Raw genomic sequence first — 21646 nt, 5'->3', positions numbered from 1 at the left:
GAAGCAACCTTCCATTTCCCCTTATTTTCTTCTGGGATCACAACTGCTAGCAAGATTAGATTTATGGTATCCTGCAAACAGTTTTGTTCTGGAACTTTTTTTTGTAGTTTTACAAAATATAAAAAAAATAAATAATTAAGTTAAATCCAATTCAACCACTTGCCCTCAAATTATTAGTAGATAGAGTCCATTTGTGTACAATGCAGTCTCGGTATGAATCAATCTGTTTTTTGAAGGCCTCTGAGGTTTGTTCCTTCTTTTTAGAAAACCTTAGTGAACAAACAGTATCACGTAGATGAAGGAGTCCAGCAACAGACAGAAAAAAATGCTGATCATAAGTGGAAGGTTTGGGATGAGCAAAATATGATGCAAACCTGAAACATCTGTCCAGTACGACATGCCCCTAACAAATGAGCCACAGTAACAATGCGATGACCAAGATCTAAGGATATTGATGTATTACAATGGTCTAGTTAAAGTTCAGACCTTAACCCAACTGATTCAGAGTCGTCGGGCTCTGAATCAACGTTGGCAAAACTTGAACATATATATCCATAGATTACTGAATTTGAAATATTTTGGAAAGAAGGGCTGGCAGAAATTTCAGTTTCCTGATGCACAAAGCTGGTAGAGATATTCCCCAAAAGTCTTGCAAAACAGGGACACCACACTTAAGATTTTTATGTTTAAAACATTTGAAAGACTTGCATCACTTTTCTTCCACTTCTCAGTTAAATACATGAAGGTTGGTGTTTGTAGTGTGATAAAATACTTTTGGAGGGCTTTGTAGGAAACCAGTTTTCATAAAAATATTTTTAGAGTTAGAAGTGTTGGGAGGTATATTTTTTTGTTTTCCTGTTGTGTAGAGAGCAAGTCATCAGGGAGACATTGTGCCCTTCCTGTAGTCTTGCTCAGCAATGTCACACCCAACCTGAGAAGTTGCTTAAAGAAAAAAAAAAAAACAGCAGTTGCTTTTACCCCCATTTCACACTCTCATATTTCATTTTCATGTCCACTGAGGTTCCTTTTTCCATTTTCTTCTTCGCTGCAAGGTGAAAATTGTATGCAACCTGTTTATTTGTGAGATTTGTAATTAGAGGAGTGAATTCGACAGAACTTGAGATCAGTGTTTATTTTAAAGATGTCTCCGAGGTAATTTTGCAAATCTGTAGTTAAGTTTATGCTAACAAGACCAAGGTAAAGACACCCCCAGATGGCGGCAGGCGTCTGCCCCCTGCGAGGCAGACACCGCTGTGCATCGCTACGCTTTGGAAGGACCTGGTGCAGCCAAAAATAATTAAGCATGCTGTCACTGGCTTTTTGCTGTATTAACACAAAAATTTTCATCCAAGTCTCAACATGGGAGAAGGCCCCTGCCTCCAGTCTTGCCTTTTAAAAGATGCACAAACACCAACTCCCACAGACACCCTCCGCAGAGCTCGCTGATTATACATTATGTCACAGGCAGTAAAGAGGAATCTTTGATCAGATTTCTCAAAGGAACAGTTTTTGTGTCAACAGGCTGTGAGATTAGGCCCTCATCGAGGCGTAGCTCCTCATTCCTGCATTTTATCGGATGATGTACAAAAATGCAAATTATGCTTAGACAAGTATACAGTGTGCATGAATATGCATGCACACTAATGGAGCAATATACAGCTCTGAATTAATGATTGTCAAGTGTTGGTTATAAATCTACTTTAAATATGAATCTAATTCAACATTGTGTGTCTAGATTATGATTTACTTAGCTGCTATTCATTTGACAACACTTGTAGTGGCATAATTTTAACCCTATAGTTGTAATCTATACACAATTGTAAGTTTTCTCTAATTCTATATTAACAGTGATGTTGCGCAAATAAGCATTGGCAATAAAATGTATAATAAATGCTTCTGCCACAGCTGCTTTGTGTAGTACCAGTTTGCTTGTTCCCTGCCTTTTGTCAGAGAAGTGGGTAGTAACAAGCTACATTTACTTCAGTAACATTTTGGGTATACATACTTGTAGGAGTAGTTTTACTGCATCATCCCTTTTTAGTTTTACTTGAGTAGTATTATTAAATATTGCTACTCTCGAGTAAGTTTTCTGGATAATCTACCACTCACGAGTAACGAGTAGCCACACCTACAACTTATGTTGAAGTGAGACTTCTGATTTGTAAGCAAACCTTGTTGTTGGAATGCTGTTTTCTGCCATGTTACATTTGTTGAAGTAGTCTTATTTTTACTTGACTACAATGTTTGTAATACTCTACCACCCCTGCCATTAGTCTGCTGGGGACCGTAGATGGAAATGATCTGCTAAGGCAAATTTAGCAAAATGTGGCAGGGGCAAAGACTGCTTTAGACATTAATCTAAATATATATATAAAAAAAGTTAGATTTAAAATTTAATAGGCTAAGAATAATTATTTTCTTGTTTAAGTAAAAATAATTAGTTCATGATGATTTTTTTTCTTTTAATTTTATAACTATGGCATTTTTACTCAATGTTATCAGAGAACTTAGACCATCACATTGCAAAACAAGTGGAAGTGCTTCAGGGCAAACTTTACAGTATTCTAGATACCTTTTTAAAATGAGCCAATCTCAGTGGCACTGAGAGTGAATTTTTAACACTGATGACATAAAGAATGCATCTTTTCTGCTTGCAAAGAGAAAGGTGACACTGTTGTGAAAACAGTGGGTGAAAAATGCAGCTGGCCTTGAAAGACGTAAGTGTGCGTCAAAGACAGGCACATATTTCAGTAACAAAGTACTCTGGGACATGCATCTGAAATCCCCAAAACAATTTTAACTGTCTGCTTTAGTATAGAGTGAAGTTATAAATGTAATCTCACATCTCACGTTTTGCATCTTCTTTACCTAACCTCACTGAGTTATATATTTGTCAGCCGAGGGGCTGCGGAGTGTAAACTCATCTATTTCTATCATTTATCCTGAAGTGTAGAGGCACACTGACAGCAACCTTGAGTTTCTGTCCGTCGTTAGATTCCCTTTCTCTTCAGTCAGCTGTGAAGAACCATTTTCGGTTCTGCCTGAGCAGCCGCACTGCTATATAAAATGGTTTTAACTTGCTCCTCAGCGTTTCATTTTATATCCAGAACTGATTTGCTTTGAAAATGCAGTATCTGGCCGATCTGTCTCCGTATTTGGGTGCTTCAGCCTGGATTAAAGAGATTTTTTTCCCCCCCCAAAGCATGGTCTGACAGCCAAATCTTACCTTGATAGAAAATAGTCTAGTCTTAAAAGATAAAATATCTAAGCTGTGTCCTTTTTGAGCACTATTAATTACTTGTTGGAAGGAAAGGTTATGGGGGACATAAATCAAAATAAATCCTCTTATGCTAAGACAAGCATATTACCCCTAAGTAATTAGTGATTTTATGTGTATCTACTGTTTTTTTTCCTATTTCTTAATGTGTTTATTTAAAATGGAAATCAGATGGGAAGGCATATTTTAAAGGTCACTACTTTAGTATAGGCATCTGCTAGATCTGGCAGAATGAGATCTCCTTTTTTGCTCCGAGGCTTTAGGCTAAATTATTTTATAGCAGAGTCAAACTGATGACTGATTACTCAGCTCACCTTGTGAAACTTGGAAGCAAAAAGATAAATAAAATCACTCTCCATCTTCTGTCTACCATCCAGGTCTAATGTACATGTGTAATTTAGGAGCCAGTGTATATTAAGTAAGCATGAAAAGATTAGCAATTTTAAAAACTACAACATGTTCAGATAAAAAAAAAAAAAAAAAATATATTAAAAAAAAATCCCCCAATATATTCAGAAGGCAACTACAAAGTATTAGGAACATTGTAGGAAAAAACAAACAAACAAACAAAAAAAAAGCAACACAATAATATGACCACAGAGGAGTAAATTTTAATTACTAATAGACTTAGACATTTCTAGATCAATGTTGCATAATTATGAGAAAAGTATTATGTCAAAAGAAGAATTAAAACAATCTATGATTAAATGCTTAATGTATGATATGCTCTGACATTGTAAAGCTAGAAATTTGTAAGACAAAAAAATCAGGAACAAAACTCAGGTGTTTTTTTTTGTTGTCAAGAAAAGTATTTTGACAAATTGTCTCAAGTATTTTAAAAGACAACCTGTCTGTGTTGGTAAGAGAGTTGCAATGTGACTGAGAGTAGGGAAAATATCACTATAAAATTAATAACGATAATGTCTTTAACAACTTTTTGTTGCTGGAAAACTGAAATATTCTGCTGGTTCCACTTTTAATTTAATACATTCAGCTTGTAATAATATATTTTTCAAACATTTCAAAGTATAATAATGTTAACATTCAGTAATTTCCACTGAAGGTATTCCTCCCATTGAATAGGTACTATTTAGTTTTGTTAATACCCTGTAATAACTGGGCCTGCAGCTCTGCAAAGACCACACATACAGAAACTGCCCGTGCCAATCTTGTATAGTAGTCCAAATTATCTCATTAATCCCAGGTGTCGTTTCAAAGTAAGACAAATGTTCGTGCACCATGTGTCTCTCATTGCCAAAATGCTCCAAAGAACAAGAGGCTGTTGTGCAGAAGACAGGGCTGTTATAAATTATTCGAGCTGAGGCTGGGAAGAGCAACAGACTCAGGTCCATCATTGTCCTAACCTTAATCTCACAGTCCTTGCAGTGTATGTGTGTGCGCTACTAGGCCCCCCTGTGTTTGTTAATCACATGGAAACATCACTGGACTGCCTGTGCCATCAAAGCTCACCCTAAAGTGCACCCTGCATTAGGAGCATTAATCCAGACATGTTAGTAGTTGGAGCCCCAGTTTGTTATCTTCTGTTTGCTTTCTTTATCCTCCAGAGAATGTCTTGAAAAGTTCAGGGACTCGGTGTGTCTGTGAAAAAGCTGAAAAAAAAATTAAAAAAAATAACCCAACTACTTGCTTCCTCTTTTGCATCAAAGCTTCCCACTCAGTCATTTTTATTTTTCGTGATATGAGTTATTGATTTTACATTTTGTCCTGCATACAATTATACAAATGGGAATTAAATACTCTTTTTACAAGTCGTCTTATAATTATTGTTAATGCACGTTTCATGCAGTTGCAAGGTCAAACTCTAAGTTTAGTCTAATGCTTAGAAAGACTCCATAAATAGATGCATTTCAGCTTTTTCCCCTGCTACTAAAAGGAAAGAGTTTATACAGTATGTGCTTTAATAAAAGCTTCTCCCTGGTGAGGCATTTATGTCAGGGGGTAACAAAGTGAGCATATGCACAGCATGGCCCAGCCTTCGGTGCAGAAATGACTGCATCTTTGATAAATACACACGGCAACCAGGCTGCAATAAAGCAGGTGGGAAGTCAACCGATGCTATGCATGACCTTGCATTCTCAAGACATAAACCTTCGCTAAATTCGGCATCTGAGTGCATTTCATTTTATGACCAGACCAAAAGAGTGATGCAGGAAAATGTGAACAAAAGACGGAGATATAAAACAATAAAGGAAAAAGATTTTGAAAAGCAAACGGCAATTGGCCGGGTTCTAAAGGTGGGTTATTTACATGCAAAGGTAATTTAAAGTGCTTCACGCCAAGCCTGTGGAGACATATAAATATCAATAGTAAAAGGGTTGAACTGGTTTTTCCTGAAACAAGACATAAAAATGACAATTAATGAAGTAAGAAAACTAAATTACACAGTTCATTCAGTAAAAATAATAAAAAATATGGGAGAAACAGTTCTTCAGTGATGAAGTTTATTAAACATGGCTTCAGATGAAATGACCTAGAGAACAGTATAATGATTAAAAGTCACTTGGACTCAGGCATGAATTAAATAAACCCCAAATTCAGACTCCTAACATCGAAAAGACATGAAAGACTTTAATTATGAGTAGACCTTGATTTAGGATTAATTGGCCCTTAATAAGAAGCCAGTAGAAGAGGGGGTGGGGGGGTTATGTTTTGTTTTAAATGTATTTTAAATATTTTATGAATACCTTGTGGTTTTACTGGGAAGGCCATCACTAATCATCTCCAATATTCACATATTACAATATAAAGATGAGTAAGCAAAGCTGCTTTCTCACAAAGTTTAAATCCTCTAAACATAATTAGTGTTTTAAAATAACTTTTGTTCTTTTTCAAATTAAAAAGCAAGGTAAGCACTGACTGTTTCCTTTTTTTTTTTTATCAGTGTTGTACCTGTTGACAAGCTAGTTCGGTGCACCCATGTTAAAATCTGTTGTTTATAGTCCACTGTCTAAACATTCTGAAATTACTTCACAGTTATTTTCTTCTTCATTTATCATATTTTGTTTGCAAAAGGATTGAAAAATATATAATGGTGTGAGATTATTTACATGTATTTTGTTTATGTTATTTTGTGCTGCTTGTAACCTGTCCTTTTGATTTTCTTAAACTGTATCTTTTTATACTCAAAAATCCCAAAATAAGTGGAAAAAAAAAAGCAAGGCAAATCTAAGACTTTTGGCTTGAAAGCAGACTATTAAGAATATATAATTATGGTAATTTTAAAAACATTACAAAGTCGGTGCTTCTCTTTAATAAAATGTTGATAATGTTTAAGCATATAAGCTGATAACATGCTGTTATTTTAGCTGCTGACCTGTTCAGCTACTTACTTGTACTTGTAAATTGACCTGAAAGAAAAGTTAGAAGTGGAATAGTGCATTAAGTTGTAGCAATCAGCCTGTGTGCTCCTCCCGTTAGCCGCAAACTAACATGGAGATTCATGCTAAGTGGCAAAAATATTGGAATGCAAAAATAAAACGGTTTAATCTATTTAGATATTTAGGACATGATATTTTAGTTTAACTTGCTGCGCTTAAATCATGGAAGAATTGTAGCCAATCATAAAACAGCATCGCTCAGTTCAAAGTTCTCAAAAAGGTGAGCCGGGTACAGTATTTATCACACTGCCTGGCCAAAATAAAAGTCACCAACCTCCTAATTCCGCCCAAAAAACAAATACCCTGTTATTTAATAACACTGTAATTAGACTCAATAACGCCAATACCAATGCAACATCTAATATAACATCTTTTGAGAGCAGCATCGCTGTTGTGACACAGAAAATGAAACTTTGCTGAAAGATGTCGAGATTCTTTTCAGTGTGAAAAAGAATGTTGTGTTTTTTTATTAAAATATTTTACTCTGAAGTCAGTATGAGATATTTTGCCTCATTCTCTAAGTTTTGAAGAGGAAGTTCCTTATCTCAGCATGCATCCAACAACTTAAAATATACAGTGAAGTGAGCCATTTATTATATTAAACACCTAATATAAAGAATTTGGAGTTAGTACTTTCGGCTGGTTTAAGATGTTTGTTTTTCTTCTATATTATTGCAAGACATTCAGTCTCTGATAAAATTCTGCCACACAATCTTTTCAACCTCACAGTGCATGTGTGCTTACTTACTGTGTGGTAACCTCAAAAGTCTTCCACCATGTTTGATCTGTACCGTACCATATGGCCATGTTTTATATGAGTAATGTATTCCCATAAGATCATGTTTCTTGTAGGTTTCAGTGGTGTTGCACTAGAAAACATTCAGTACAGTGTGTATGTGTTCTGCACCCTTTGAAATATTATGTGGCAGGTGTACCACTGCTAGGTAGCTACTCCCCAGAGGAGTTTGGTCTCGGTTCTGCGTCTTCCACATGGGGCCCTGAAACTGTCTCTGTGGGTGTGAGGAAGGCAGGAGGATAAGGAGGGTTGAGAGAGAGGAGGAGCTTGAAAATTGCCACTGTTTCTTCAGATGGAGCTACGGCAGAAATTGTTTTGACACAGTGCCTACCAAACAGATTCATGTCTCTAACTTTTTATTTTTGCATGTTGTCACATTTCATCTGTGAATCTCAACATATATTCTGGGGCATTTGTGTTGCAGACAAACCGAAGGTAGCTAATAATTTTAAAGTGGAAGGAAAATAACGGATGGTCTTAAATTGCTTTGACCAACTAAACCCTAAAAAAATGTGGCATGGATGCATATTGGGCCCTCTTTACTCAGATACTCCTAAATATATACCAATGCAACCGATTGAGCCTTTAGAATGAGCCTAATTAGGTGCGTAATTTAATATCGGTGTATATTCATATTTTGGTCCACATGCAAAAAACATGTCAGCGAACACATGCCATGCCCATGAGGAAACATGGCTCCAATATTAGCTCATCAGCAAAGCTCTGTAAAACTTGACTGCATGCTAGTGAGGCAGTTTCATCATTTAATTCAAGTATATAGGACAAGGGATACATCTAAAAGTTGCAGGACTCCATTCATTTAGGACTGCAGTTTGAACTTTAGAGTTTTATCGATTCAAAAGCTTATGACGTTTCCTGTAAAACAGCAGACTGCATGCTGTTAAAAAAGTAAGCTAACAGTAGCTTCTTTCTGTGTGTGTTTGTGTGTGTGTGTGTGTGTGTGGTCAAAAGCACAACAAATGGTGTTCTCTTGTGATGTGGAAGAAAAACTTAGTCCACATTATTCAGCCAACTGGTTTGGTGTTGAGGGAGATAGTTTGTTGAGATTAGTCTTGTACGTAAACTGGAGACACTACGAATACGTGAGAAATGAGTTACATCCTGGATGTGAAAATAGTTTATAAACAAGTTGTCGGTTTGACGAAGCTTTCATTTATTTGAAACCGAGAACAGGAAAAAAAAAAAAAAGTTGTCTTGCATGACCGAGCATCTCTTCCCTAACCTTGCTGTCTAATTCTTTGTTTCTTTTTTGAACACTGGAAGCCAGTGGGCAAAATGTTATTTATGATAGTAGCAAATGCTATTTGTCTTCCTCTTCCCTTTTCTGTGTGGATTCATATGAAATGTATTTTTCTTCACACTAATAAAGCACAAGAACCTTTCAGAACCTTTTTCATTTAAATAACTGTGTCCCATTCTCGTAGCGACAAGCCTCCGTCCAGCCCCAGGGAGAGCAGAGCTCTTTAAGCATGAGCAGTTGCAGCCCCCTGCAGTTTTTCTTATTGAAGCCTTGTGAATGTCAGGACGTTAGTAACCACTTGCCTTTTTTTTAATATGTGGTAACAGGATTTTCAAAGGCCTTGTGGCATCATACCACTTTGAACTTCAAAAATAAGAGTGAACTAAAGAAAGAGAAAGTCCTCCTCAGTGCTTTAGGGCCATATTTTGGGTCTACATTTCCCAAGATTGTCGAGTTCGTCATCCATTTGAAAAAAAGCTTTAGGTCAGAAGCTCTGATTAACAAAAACAGTTATTCGCTTCAGGCTGTTTATAAAAATTTCCCATGTTTTAAAAACTGCAAACTAAAGCTGGAATCCTGCAAAAGTTGAAAGGAGCATAAATATTGGATAATGAAAATTGATTGAGTGTTTTTATAACTTTCAGCCTATTTGAATATTATGTTTACTGCTGGAGTAAACCTGTCAATGCGTTAAACTGCTGTAAAACTGCTGTAAAAACAAAATCGAATCCCATTTCATGGCACATGTTTCCAACTTTTAATTATTTTCACATCTGTTCTCCATTTTCTTGTTTCACTTTTTTGTAAATATATAGTTTTACTGTTTAAAATTATTTGTCATAGTGATTATTACAAAGATCAACAGCACAATGTCAGAATACTTTGTAATGACTAATAAAATAATACTTCAGTTACATCTTAACAAAATATCAGAAAGTTAACTTCAGTAATTCAATTTACATTTTTACAGAGTATTATTCATCCTTTAAAACTGTGAATTTTCATAATCAAGGCTTACATCTAACAAATATTGGGTGTCAAACATCAACTCAGATCAAATCCATTCCATGTCAATTCCCCCTAAACAGGTATGCTTTGTTTCACAATCCTCTCTAGGCTGAGACTATGCCTGTTGCTTGTGCATCTTTTACCTCCATTCTTTATTCTTCCACTCAACTTTCAGTGAGCGTATATATAACCGTCGGTAGCAGTGACATTTTGTTCCTGCTATTCCTGTCATTGTTCCTGCTGTGCACTGACAGACTGATGGTCAACTATCAAGTTAGCAGTCTTCTCCATGCTTGCCTAAGTCATTTTTATATTTTAAAAAATATTTTAATTTAACCTGTCATAGGTGTTATTGTAATTATCAAAAAAGCTTTAAGTCCAAAATTGTCCTGAAATGAAATAGAAATATCTTTTTGTGTATAATGAATGTATATAGTGACATTAGCTTTTAAAATGGAATTACAGAAAGTAATGACCCTTTTATTGACATTTTAATTCATTGAGATGTATCCATAATTGTACATCATACTAATTTATGGTGGTTTAGTTTCATGCAGATAACAAATACTGATTATTTTTCAAGATATGTGGGGAAGTATTTAGATTACTAAGTTAACCAAACTCTTCGGTCTTGTAATGGAAAATTACCAACTGGTGATTATAAAAAGATGCAGTTCCACAGAGGAATATTTGTACACATTCCGTAACCCTTACTTAACCAAACACAGACTTGAATGTGCCTTTGTAATTACTATCATTAGGGTAATTTGGAGAGTGCGTGGCACATGTTGCTGCAATGAAAGCATGCTTAATGTGTTTCCATGCTGTGTCTTTCTCTTCATCAGATCCATATTGGGCACACATGTCCTAATTGAAATGATGGGCTATAACATCTGTGAAGGCCACATCACTTTTGGTCTTCCTTGCAGCTGCGCCGCCACAACTGTGTATATATTTTTGCGTACTTGTAAATCTTTCTGGCATTTAAAGATTCATGAAGCCCAGCACACCAGCTCAAGGAGCTTGCACATAACCTCGTACAATTGTGATGTATGGCCGCGGCTGTTTAGCCCCTTAATCTGACAAAAATGTTTGATGCAGCTGAAGTCAGGTAGTAACACCACAGTCTAATGTTTCACTAGCAAAGATGAAAGGCTGCTCTGATTTTACATCATAGGAATGGAGATTTAAAAGCAAAGGCATTCTGCTACAAGGACACAAAGATTACTATACTTCACTTTCCTATTGTCTTGTTTTCCTTCTGTTGAATGCAAATCTAGTAAGCCTACCTATACTTTACCAATTGATTGCCATCTTTTGTAGATGGTATAGTCTTTATTTGTATTTTGCCTACAACATGAATGTGGATGGACATTTTTACAAAACAGTAGCACACTGCGTCTCAGTTCTGAGCTTTGACTTCATACTGTGGGTAGCCATGTAATTCCAGCAGATGCACTACAAACAATTTCAGAGATTTCCTTTTTCTGATTTAATGGCAAAGCTATTGTGGTCTTTGACCTCCATTGCTGCAGTTTCCCTGCTGAAAAATAAGACGCCTGCCACAACATTTCTTTGAGACCCCGTAGGGTCACAACCACCACTTTCTGAGTGCACCAGTGGTAGAAAATCACAGCTCAAATTGTGGTTTGAAAAAAGTTTGTAAAGGATTATTTTTGATATACACTCACAGGCATATTTTAGTAGATACATAATACACGTATCAGATTGAACTTTTGAATTTGGAATTGCAGTAATTATTTGTAGCATTAATTCAACAAGGGGTCAAACTTTCCTCAAAGACTGGGGCAGTATGTGATTTAGAGGTGGAGCGGCCGCTCAATACACGGATGCTATTAGTCAGCAACGCAGTTATCTGTGGTTCAGACGACTGCCTTCGCTACAGATCTTCTCTTCTTGTCTCTCAATCCATTTCCTGTCCAATATACTGCATATAAAGGTCACTAGTGCCAAGAAACCTTCAAAAACCACTCCTTGGAGATTTTGCTCTATATTTACATAAACGCATCTCAGTTCCTGCACATTCGTCAGCTGCACATCCGCAATGTGAATCGTCTCTTCCTCCCCATCATAAAACTACTCTGTTGGATTGAAGTCTGGTGACTCTCCACACTACTGTCATGTTCAAGAAATCAGTTTCAGGTGATTTTGAGCTTCATGATTGCATTATTTTGCTCTAAGAAACAATCAGAAAAAGGGGCTGTGAAATTTGTATAGTGTCAGAAATTGGTGTGTAAACAGTATTATAGCATGGCTCTGTCTTACCCTGAATCGAAGTGTCAAGTTAGTGATGATGGGATATGATCTGGGGGATATTTTCTCGACCAAATGCAAGGCCGCTAATACCACTATTTAGATGCCACACATTGCCCGAATATTTTTGCTGACCATATTTGTCCCTTTATTCATCTTCTGTAACTCCCAGCAGGACAATGCACCATGTCATTAAGAAACTGTCAACTGGTTCCTTAAACATGACCAGTGTAATGTAATCAAATGACTGCTGAGTCACCAGATATTTGTTCCACAGAGCACCTTTGAGACATGTTGGAATGGGAGGTTTATATCACGGATGTCAAGTGGACAAATCTGCAGGTACTACATGACAATGTCATGTCAACATGCCCTAAAACTTCAATAATCTTTCCAGTATCATCTTCATTTTAGAAGTAAGGCAAAAAAAAAAAAAAAGGTATTCCAACTGATAAATAGGAAAGTGCTTCACATCTCTCAACCCACGGTGCATCACAGAGAACATCAGCCAGCATACATTGCTGTCAATTTTTAACTTTTCGCCTCTGACACTTTGTAGCCACTGATGGTGAATCCTGCCACTATCCTCTGTCTTCTATAACTGCTTACTTTTCAGTGTATATTGGGTATGAGCCTGTTTGTTACAAACACTCCTGTAACATATTTGTCCTCCTCTAGCTCTGACTGGCTTAGATTTTTATCCAATCGCAGACTAATCAATCCCCTATAAATCAATGCAACTGAGTTGTTCAAAACACGGTCAGGATGGTGAACATCCTGTCCTGACATGATTAGCACAAATTTCTAAGTAAAAGAAAAAACTGGTAAAAATATTGATACTATTCAAGAAATTTTTTTCAAGTAGATGAGAATTCAGACATTCTCAAAAATGTCTCATTCAATTACTTCTTTTTTTTGTTTTGTTGCTTTTTTCCCAAAAAAAAAACAAATAAAAAAACAAAACTAAAATTTTGTGTCATTGCAAACATTTAGTAAATGCTTTGAAAGGGTGAAAAACGATCACGCAGCAAGCTGTTAGGAGCGTGTCACCTGGCAGCTCATTCATGCTCTGGGAAATGTTACGGTAAGCCCAGAGCAGTGGAAACAGCCGGCAGTGCTGCTTGGTGACTTTCTGCCTTTGTCTTCGCTCTGCTTTTCTCCCCATCGTCCCTGCAGACCCTACCCAGGCCGTTCTTACAGCATGTGTACAGCAAAACAATCAGTGCAACCCCGGTGTCCTTCAGCATGTGGTCAACATGTACACGCACACACACACACACACGCATACTCGACTTGCGTCCAGATTTCATACACACGCACACTTACACTTCTCACTTTTTTTCAGTTTAGTAAAAGCTGTAAAAATAAAAACCTGCAGGCTGAGAGATGGCTTTCACATTAAGTGGTATTTTCTTTCGCTCAAAGAGCTTCTTGACATTTGAATGCTGTGCAGTCTGTGTTTGTACTCTACCTCACTTCCCTTTGAATGTGTTCACACAGTATATATATATATATATATATATATATATATATATATATATATATATATATATATATATATAATCCTGTCTAGTTTTAATTCTCTATGATTGGAAAATTTCATTTTATTTCATTTAATTGCCATGTCTAACAATCGATAGAAACATCATTTTTTACGTTTCTATCGTGGAGAACGGTCATCCACTCCCATAGCAGAAAGAATGGCACCTTTATATTGTCAGTGTAATCTTTCATGTTAAAATAATAGTTATGCAACAAACAGCAAGATCTGAAACAGGTCAATGGAAACAATTTTTGTTCTTTCTCAGTACATAAAGTAATCATTGGTCACTGAGGAAAAAGCGTTCCTGTCATATTGCATGAGAGTGTGATGGTCTGTCATCATCCTTTTGTACCTGCCCCCCCCCCCTTTTGCTCTTTACACTTCAGCCCATTTTAGTGTGAAAGCACATCAGTGACACTCGCCACGGAAAAGCACTTTGAAAGCAAAGAGTATGAATAATCACTAAGAAACCCTTAATCCATTTTTAAAAAGGGAATATTAATGCACTAACAACTGTACCTGCTCAGTATGGCGCAGATAATTCCAGATCTCTAAAAAAAAGAAAAAGAAAAAAAAAAGCCTTGTTTCATACGGGTGCTTCAGTGGCCATCAGGGGAATCACTTTGCACTCCCGTCACCATGACAACACTGGGTCCATGTCCGAGTGGGTGTACACACTTGATTTGGTAATCCTCTGCGACCGACACGGGGGACAGCTGTGCTCATGCTGAGAGGGTCTCGATAAGCAATCATATGAAAATACATGTTGTTGTTTTTTGTTTTTTTCAAATGTGGTTACCCTTACTAGGTATTGTACTTTTTGTTTCCAGAAAGTTCACTTTTACTGTGAAGGATTTGCAATAGTTGACAGTTGTTTAGAATCATGGTGCTCCATTCACACTATGCAGCGCTGTTCAGATGTAACATCCAAACTCTTAGAAATTTCACTGAAACATTGATCTCCATGATGAGGTCCCTAAGCTCATAACATAGCTCTGAAATCTTGTCCTTACCACAGAGTCTTATGTCTATGGAGACATGCATTTGTTTTCTTTATTTTTCAGTTTTTAAGCTTTTTTTTTGTTGTTGCCATTATTCAATAGTAGCTTGACAGGAAGTAGGAGAGAGAGAAATGGAGAGAGGAGTATCATCTTATACTACTTCTTATAGGAATACGCTTGCCTCAGTGAGTTTTATGTTTTGATGACTTGTAATAAATGCAGCCTACATAGCAGTTATTATTTTCAGAATACCTAGATTGTCTTTATTTTAAGTGAATGAGACAGTTATCATCTAACTCAGTGAAGTAAAAGTACATGATTTGACAGATTAGGGTAGTATTGTTCAGACGTTAAACTGCAGGGAGTGGAAACACATTTCTGCTCTTGTATACCTCATTTTTAAACTTCTCTCTAAATGATGTTTCCTCTCCAGTCGTTTGTTTTGGTTTGATGTTTTTAGAGGAAGGAACTTAAAAAAACATCAATATGAATGGCAAACTGCAGCGTGTGTTGCCCTATTTATTGATTTTTTTTTTTTTGGTCCAATTTGCTCTGAAGCATTGCACTATTGTAATTTCTTTCAGTCATAAAGAAGACAAACAGTTGCTGAGGGACATGAAGTATCTTTTAGAGAAAAAAAAAAAAGTCCCAGTGTTTTGTTTTCTGCATGTTCATCTTTCTTGAAACATTCCCATTGTTTTTCAATATCACTTTGTCATGGATGTTTTACTCAGTTTGATCAAAAACAACATATTATGAACTAGAAATTCCTTTTGCCTTACAAGATTCTAAGAAATAAACAAAATGCTAATTTAGTTCACAATTCATTTAGACTTAGGTGTTCAGAGGTAGTTAAAGTATGTTCTTTGCAAATCTTTTTAAGACTTGCAAATATAAAATAACAATGTCCAGTATGCAACCAGTTGTGTCAAAAATAGCATTGTAGGATAATTTTGGTGGTGGGAGAAAAGTGCAAGCTTTTGGAGCTCTTTAGGATTGTCATGATGAGAAATGGTAACACAGCCTCAAAGTCAGAAACGGCAAGTAAAAATGAAAGATTGATTAGACTCTGAAGTGTTCATCCCGTCCCTGAAATAGCACAGTGCTTCACTTCTAAATGAAGTCTAGATATTTCAAAAGATTTTTTAGCTGCGAAGAAAGTGGCGTCTTTGAAGTGAGCATGTCCCCTTGGTAGTTATTCCTCAGCTCTGGGAGGAGCGGAGGAATATTTTAGTAGGCTTGTCTAAGATGTTCTCACACATGCTCTGCAGCTGGTATATTAAGGGGTCATTCAGTGTCCAGTCTGTCCTGTCCAAGTAGAAAATCACTTTCCACTGGGGATGTCTCTATCATTTTGAAAGAAAAAATAAAAAATCCCCCTTCTTGTCCTAGCCTTTTACGGTTAAGAATGTACTAGTATTCCACATTTGATATTCACAATCCCCTTTACAGTTCAGCTGCTAAATGCCAGCAAACACTTAACATGAACTGGAGCATTTGACATTTTAAAGCTGGATGCTGAAATAGTTTAACCTTATGTCATATTTTGTCATGCTAGAATTTGCCTGAGGAGCTCTTGGGATTCTGTTTTTTTTCATCATCATGAAGAAAATGTATAAGTTTACAGGTGTACTACATAAGCAAACTGAACAAATTAGCTGGTAAAACTCAAATGTTACAGATCTTTACCTTTTTAATTCCTAACTTTCAGTATTGAAGTGCATCAAAGCCACACACACACTCCAAAGATACTACTGTTCACACCAGGATAACAAACATGTCAATAAACCAACATAATTGACAATACATGAGAACTTTTTAGCTTTTAATGAAACGTGAAAGGCATGATGTAATAAAACTACATAAATACATACTTTGTTCTTGTATGATGAAGTCTCCTCAGGAATGGTTGTCCAGGCTTGCAGTACAGTAAACTTTGGACGTGCAAAGGCAAGTCATTCCACAACTTAGGACCCATGACAGAGAAAGCTCTGTCCCCTCTGAGCTTCCTCTTCTTGATCTCAGCTGATCTGCGGACCTGAGAGACCGATAGGGTATATAGTGGTGAAGAAGCTCAGAGGTAAGCCGGGGCAAGATTATGCAGTGACTTAAAAACAAACATAAGAATTTTAAAATGAATCCTAAATTATACAGGCAGCCAGTGAAGTGAGGCCAGGACAGGGGTCACATGCTCTCTCTTTCGAGTTCCTGTCAAAAGTCGTGCAGCAGCATTCTGAACCAGCTGCAGATGTGAGAGCAGCGACTGACCGACTCCCAGATATAGTGAGTTACAGTAATCCAGTCTGTAGCTCACTATAGCAAAGCAAGATTAAAAAACATAATAAAGCTGAAATTTTCGTTTTTAAATGCTGTGAGGGGATCCCCGGTGGGAATAAATGTGAGGAAGTTGGGTAATTATATTCATTTATTTTCCAGGTAAGCTGGATGTTCAGGGACATGAGGGAGGTTGGAGCCTATCCCAGCTGTCCCTGAGCTGAAGGCGGGGGTACGCCCTGAACAGACCACCGGTTTATAACATGGACACACAAAAGAGATGCAGTCACACACTCACTCCTGCAGCCAGTTTAAAATAAAAACATTAACCCCATGTGCAACCCCACTAGTCTGACTGTCAAGGGACAGTCAGACTAGTAGACTGACTGTCCCTTCTTTGGAAGCCCTCCCTTGATACAAGGCTGTATAAATATTTATTTAACGTAAAATTGCTTAAAAAAACAAACAACCAAGAGGAGTTTTCCAACCTGGTGAGGTGTTTAAATTTTCATGAATTCACTAGTACTCTGGTTTTTGGCACTTGTCCACTCTCTAATTGGCATATTGCCTTTTTTGTAGTGTAGAAGTACATGAAATATGCAGGAAAAACAACTTACCACTTGTCCCATTATAACAATCTTGTGCCAGTTTTCCACCTGCTATTGTGGAAAAAAAAAAGAAAGAAAATGAAACAGACGGCTCCCTTCTTGTAATGACTCATATTGGAATGCCTCAAGCCCTTCCTGTTGTTTTACCTCTCGCCGAAACAAAATCTTACCCTGAAAGCAACACGACAGTCACTGCATTTTGTCCTCATGGCCCCTAGAAAACAAAAAAAAAAGAGTTGAATATAATGTGTAGCCTTTGGTGTTATTCGAAATGGTGAGAGCCGCTTTACAGTTGCTTACATTGGCAGTGAAAACAGTTTGTGTTTCATATAAAATATAAATGGGTAAATTAATGTACAAGCACACATAAGATGACTGCAGGGCTTGCCATGAATAACCTCACCTGAACCAGATCTAAATTCTGTTGCATTCAATATCGCAGTAGCAAAAACAGCACAGGTCGATGCATTAAAATGCAAAAGTATGGGCGAGAGTTGATCTACATTTAATTCAACATGTGGTGAGATTTACCAGGTTAAGTTAGATGCTGTTTTACATTTGGAAACGAAATCCCCTTTTGACTAAGATGGATAATACCCACAAAAATACAGACACATGAATTATGGTTCACAATCAAATACTGACTACAAACGGTTGAGTTTGAGTGCCTTTTGCAGGTTTCGTCTTTTCAGACCCAAAAAAACGTTGGGCATGAGAAACAGCTATCGCCACTGAACAGTTTGTTGAGACCATGTGTCAATTTGTACCTGTCCTATATAATTTACTGTAATCTACTGACTGTCTGTGGGTAGGAAATGTACTTATTTGACTACAATAAATCATATCTAATAGTAGGAGTCACTCAGAGTAATTTTGATTAAGTTTAATAAGCATCATATATGAGGATTCAGTGCATCCAAAATGAGATCAGAAGAATAATTTGTGGATCTCTACTGATTAAAAAGTCTTTATAAACAAATATCCATCCATAAGTCTGTTGTCTGTACCTGCTTAACCTTACAGAGCCTAGTGCCCATCGTTCACTGGGAAAGAGGCAGAAACTAATGTACAACAAGACAAGTCATGCTTTAGATATAAAATTATCCTTTTTTTATGTCCTCAAATCATCAATACACTTAGAGAAACTACATAAAGAAAATGGTAAGTGGTTGAGTAGATGTGTAGGTTTGTTAACAGAAAAGTGGGTTTGGATGAATACTGCCACATATGGGTACCAAATGGGAGTACGAGTTGTGTTGTAATTTTGATGGGGGAACGTTCTGCTGTGATTTACGCTTGTTGCAGAATACATTTTTTTTTAATTGACATTGACCCGACCTGTCCGACACTGACAATGCCAACGTTGCAAGGCAGAATGCAGAAGATTACACTTCTGTCAAGTCACCGTTTCGACTGTCTTATTTTCCTATCATCACGCCTGTGATTCAATTAAGCAGCTGCATTCCTCAAACCGGCCAAGCCAGTAATGCAGCCAGTGACTGACAGGTGAAGATATTACTTTGTGAGGGGAAAAGAGTACGTGGAGACATCAATAATTGAGAAGATGGCATGAAAGAATCTGTAATTGATTTCCTATCAAAGCATCTGAATTAATGCAGTCTTTTGAGGCAGAGTTGCTTAAATTGTCTACATGAGTGATTGTCTCATTGCGAGGACAAACTTTATTATCTTATCATTTATTTTGATGGTCTTATAGATTCTTAAACCTCAAGCTCAGCTGTTCAGCTGCTATGTAGGGGTTTGCAAAAGCACTTAATACCCATTGTTATAGCCACAAATCGCAGTGGATTTTATTGGAATTTTAAATAACAGACAACACAAAGTTGATTACAACCGCAAGTCTGTTGGGGATGTCTCTACTAATTTGCACATTTAAAGGATGAAATCTTCTGCCAATTCTTCTTCCCAAAATGTCTCAAACTCAATTCACATCCGGTACGAGCTGTGGTTTGTTGAAAGAACGGCTTCAGTTGTAAATTCTGCTGTCACACAAAAAACTCCCAACTTTTCTTTTATGATTGGTGTTGGCTATTGTTACAGAAAATATTTGCTCTTCCTCCAACAGATGTGATCCACACTGTAGGTCCAGTGGCTAGAGGTCATGTTGGCGATAAAGAGATACAAGATCTTACCTCCTGCTATAAAAACTCCCTGGATTTGGTGAAGGAGTATGACTTGAGGACTGTGGTGAGTACAGTATTTTTTTGATTTTCACCCTAGTAAGAGAAACAACATGTTTAAATTCTTCAGAGTTTAAAAAGCACAAAACGGTAGCATTTAAATTTGTACAGCAGCGGAAGGATTTAGCACTTTTCATTTTAGATACAGTTCTGAAAATTGGCTTAATCTTCTTTGCTTAAACAAAAGGAACAGAAAACAAAGCAGAATGGTAATGTGTTGTCAAATGAAAGCTTTTCATGTAGAAAACTTTGGCATGGCATTTGGAAGATGTTCAAATAAATCATAAGCTTTTGTTTAAGCCTATCTGTCTTTCAACTGTAAATAGCTGTTTGTTTTTCTCTTTGTTTGAGAAGCGACTTTTAAAACTTTACCGCTTGTCACATTTTCAAACGGTGTTAGATTATTTTTTTTTTTAAGTAGTTAATAATGTGCAACAAAAATAAGGTGATTAAGAGGGCATAATTCTTTCTATCTTTCAACCCTTCAAACTTCTTTTCTTTCCTTTTCTTTTAAACACGCACACTTAAAATCAGCATTGAATTATAGAAAATTATGGGGAAATGAAGACAACATTGGCACAGACCACCTAACATGTTTATGTGTTTTTTTTATGGGAGGCATCTGACAGATTATGCACAAAAAAGTTCTTATTTCATCTTATTGTTAATATTCCTTCTATACCTCCTTAAGCCTTAAACTCTGTTTCAATCTGAACTTGGCGATGCAGTGTTTTTAGACATTAGACCAATAAGTATCACAGCAAAGAGCCAGAAATCACATTTTCGGTGCCAACCTACTGCCCTGCTGCCTCATCAGAGGCCAATCAGTGGAGGCACTCACCTACAGAGAGACATAGATGACTGCCAGTCTCATTAAAAATGATTGTGACAAACCCCTGCTCAGCTGATGACTTATTGTTAGTGACACTGAATCCTTTACAAACTCCTCTTGGTGGCAATTAAACGGGCTGTGAAACCAAATGTCTGACATACTGTAGGTGCTGTTTAGAAGCGAGTTTGTCTTCTGATTTTGAAGTAATAATAAGAATTGTCATTTTTATAAAATATGCACTCCACATCCCGAAGATGTCATTGGTGATTCGTTGGTTAACAGTAATGTCAGTCCATCATTCTGCGTTGAATCTGCAATGTTGGTTCAATGTCCTGTGGCTATAATCCATTAGCTTATCACGATTGGCTTGTGATTGTGTGTATTAATGGTACATGAATGATTTTGAATTTGACAGAGTGCTATACAAGTAGCCATTTACAATAGGACAATATAACAAACTGTGGTACTTGCTTATGGTTGGTGATAATGCCTGTTAGTGTATTACATCAATTAGAAATTCATCACAGTATCAAGGTATGTCACAACAGATCCCCGGCTTTGTTGTTTGGGCAGTGCATAGCTGTAAGCTCTCTAGTACCTTCAGCTGGATTCTGATGGTCAGCTGAGCTGTAAACCTTGTCCTGCTAACAGTGCCGCTGCCCAGCCTCCATTTCAAAGCTTATGACATTCCATGCATAAGCTAGTCTCACTGGACTAGCCAGGCTGTCCAATTTTCCTTCGCTACACATAACATTTGCATGTAGGGAATTTTTAGTTAATTAGTTACTTTTTGGTCTCATCTGACCAGGACAGCTTTTCCCACAATTTGTCTGTCCCCTACATGTTTTGTACCAAAGAGGTATTCATCAGACTTTCTTTCAACAGCATTTGTGCTGTTGACACTGCCCAGTGTAGTCTCCCACCTGAATTATAGATCTCTGCAGGACATCCAGAGTTACCATGGGGCTCTTACACGCTTCTCTGATCAATGCTCTCCTTGCCTGGCATATTGGTTTTAGATGGACAACTGTGACTAAAAGAGGAAATGGAGGTCATGGGGTGGCATTTTCTAGACACATCGTGCCATTCTATTGTACAATCAAGAAACTATTCTATGATCAGTTGTTATGAAAATGCTTTATATATCAAAAATAAAAGAAATTTGAATTTGCA

At 37.0% G+C, this 21646-nt stretch overlaps 1 protein-coding gene across 1 annotated transcript in view; it reads left to right on the top strand.

Annotated features, from left to right (window-relative positions):
* macrod2 (mono-ADP ribosylhydrolase 2) overlaps positions 1–21646 on the top strand; it is a 466505-nt gene that overhangs the window by 285463 nt on the left and 159396 nt on the right. The window contains exon 6 of the mRNA XM_088012960.1: positions 19527–19648. Coding sequence (XP_087869086.1) covers positions 19527–19648 — 122 coding nt within the window. The remainder of the gene's footprint in view (positions 1–19526; positions 19649–21646) is intronic.

The sequence above is a fragment of the Poecilia mexicana genome, unplaced genomic scaffold, assembly GCF_051168715.1.
Source record: "Poecilia mexicana isolate PSO_F unplaced genomic scaffold, ASM5116871v1 scaffold_15, whole genome shotgun sequence".
Classification (NCBI taxonomy): domain Eukaryota; kingdom Metazoa; phylum Chordata; class Actinopteri; order Cyprinodontiformes; family Poeciliidae; genus Poecilia; species Poecilia mexicana.
Note: the sequence above shows the minus strand (reverse complement) of the source record. Positions and strands in the feature narration are given on the sequence as shown.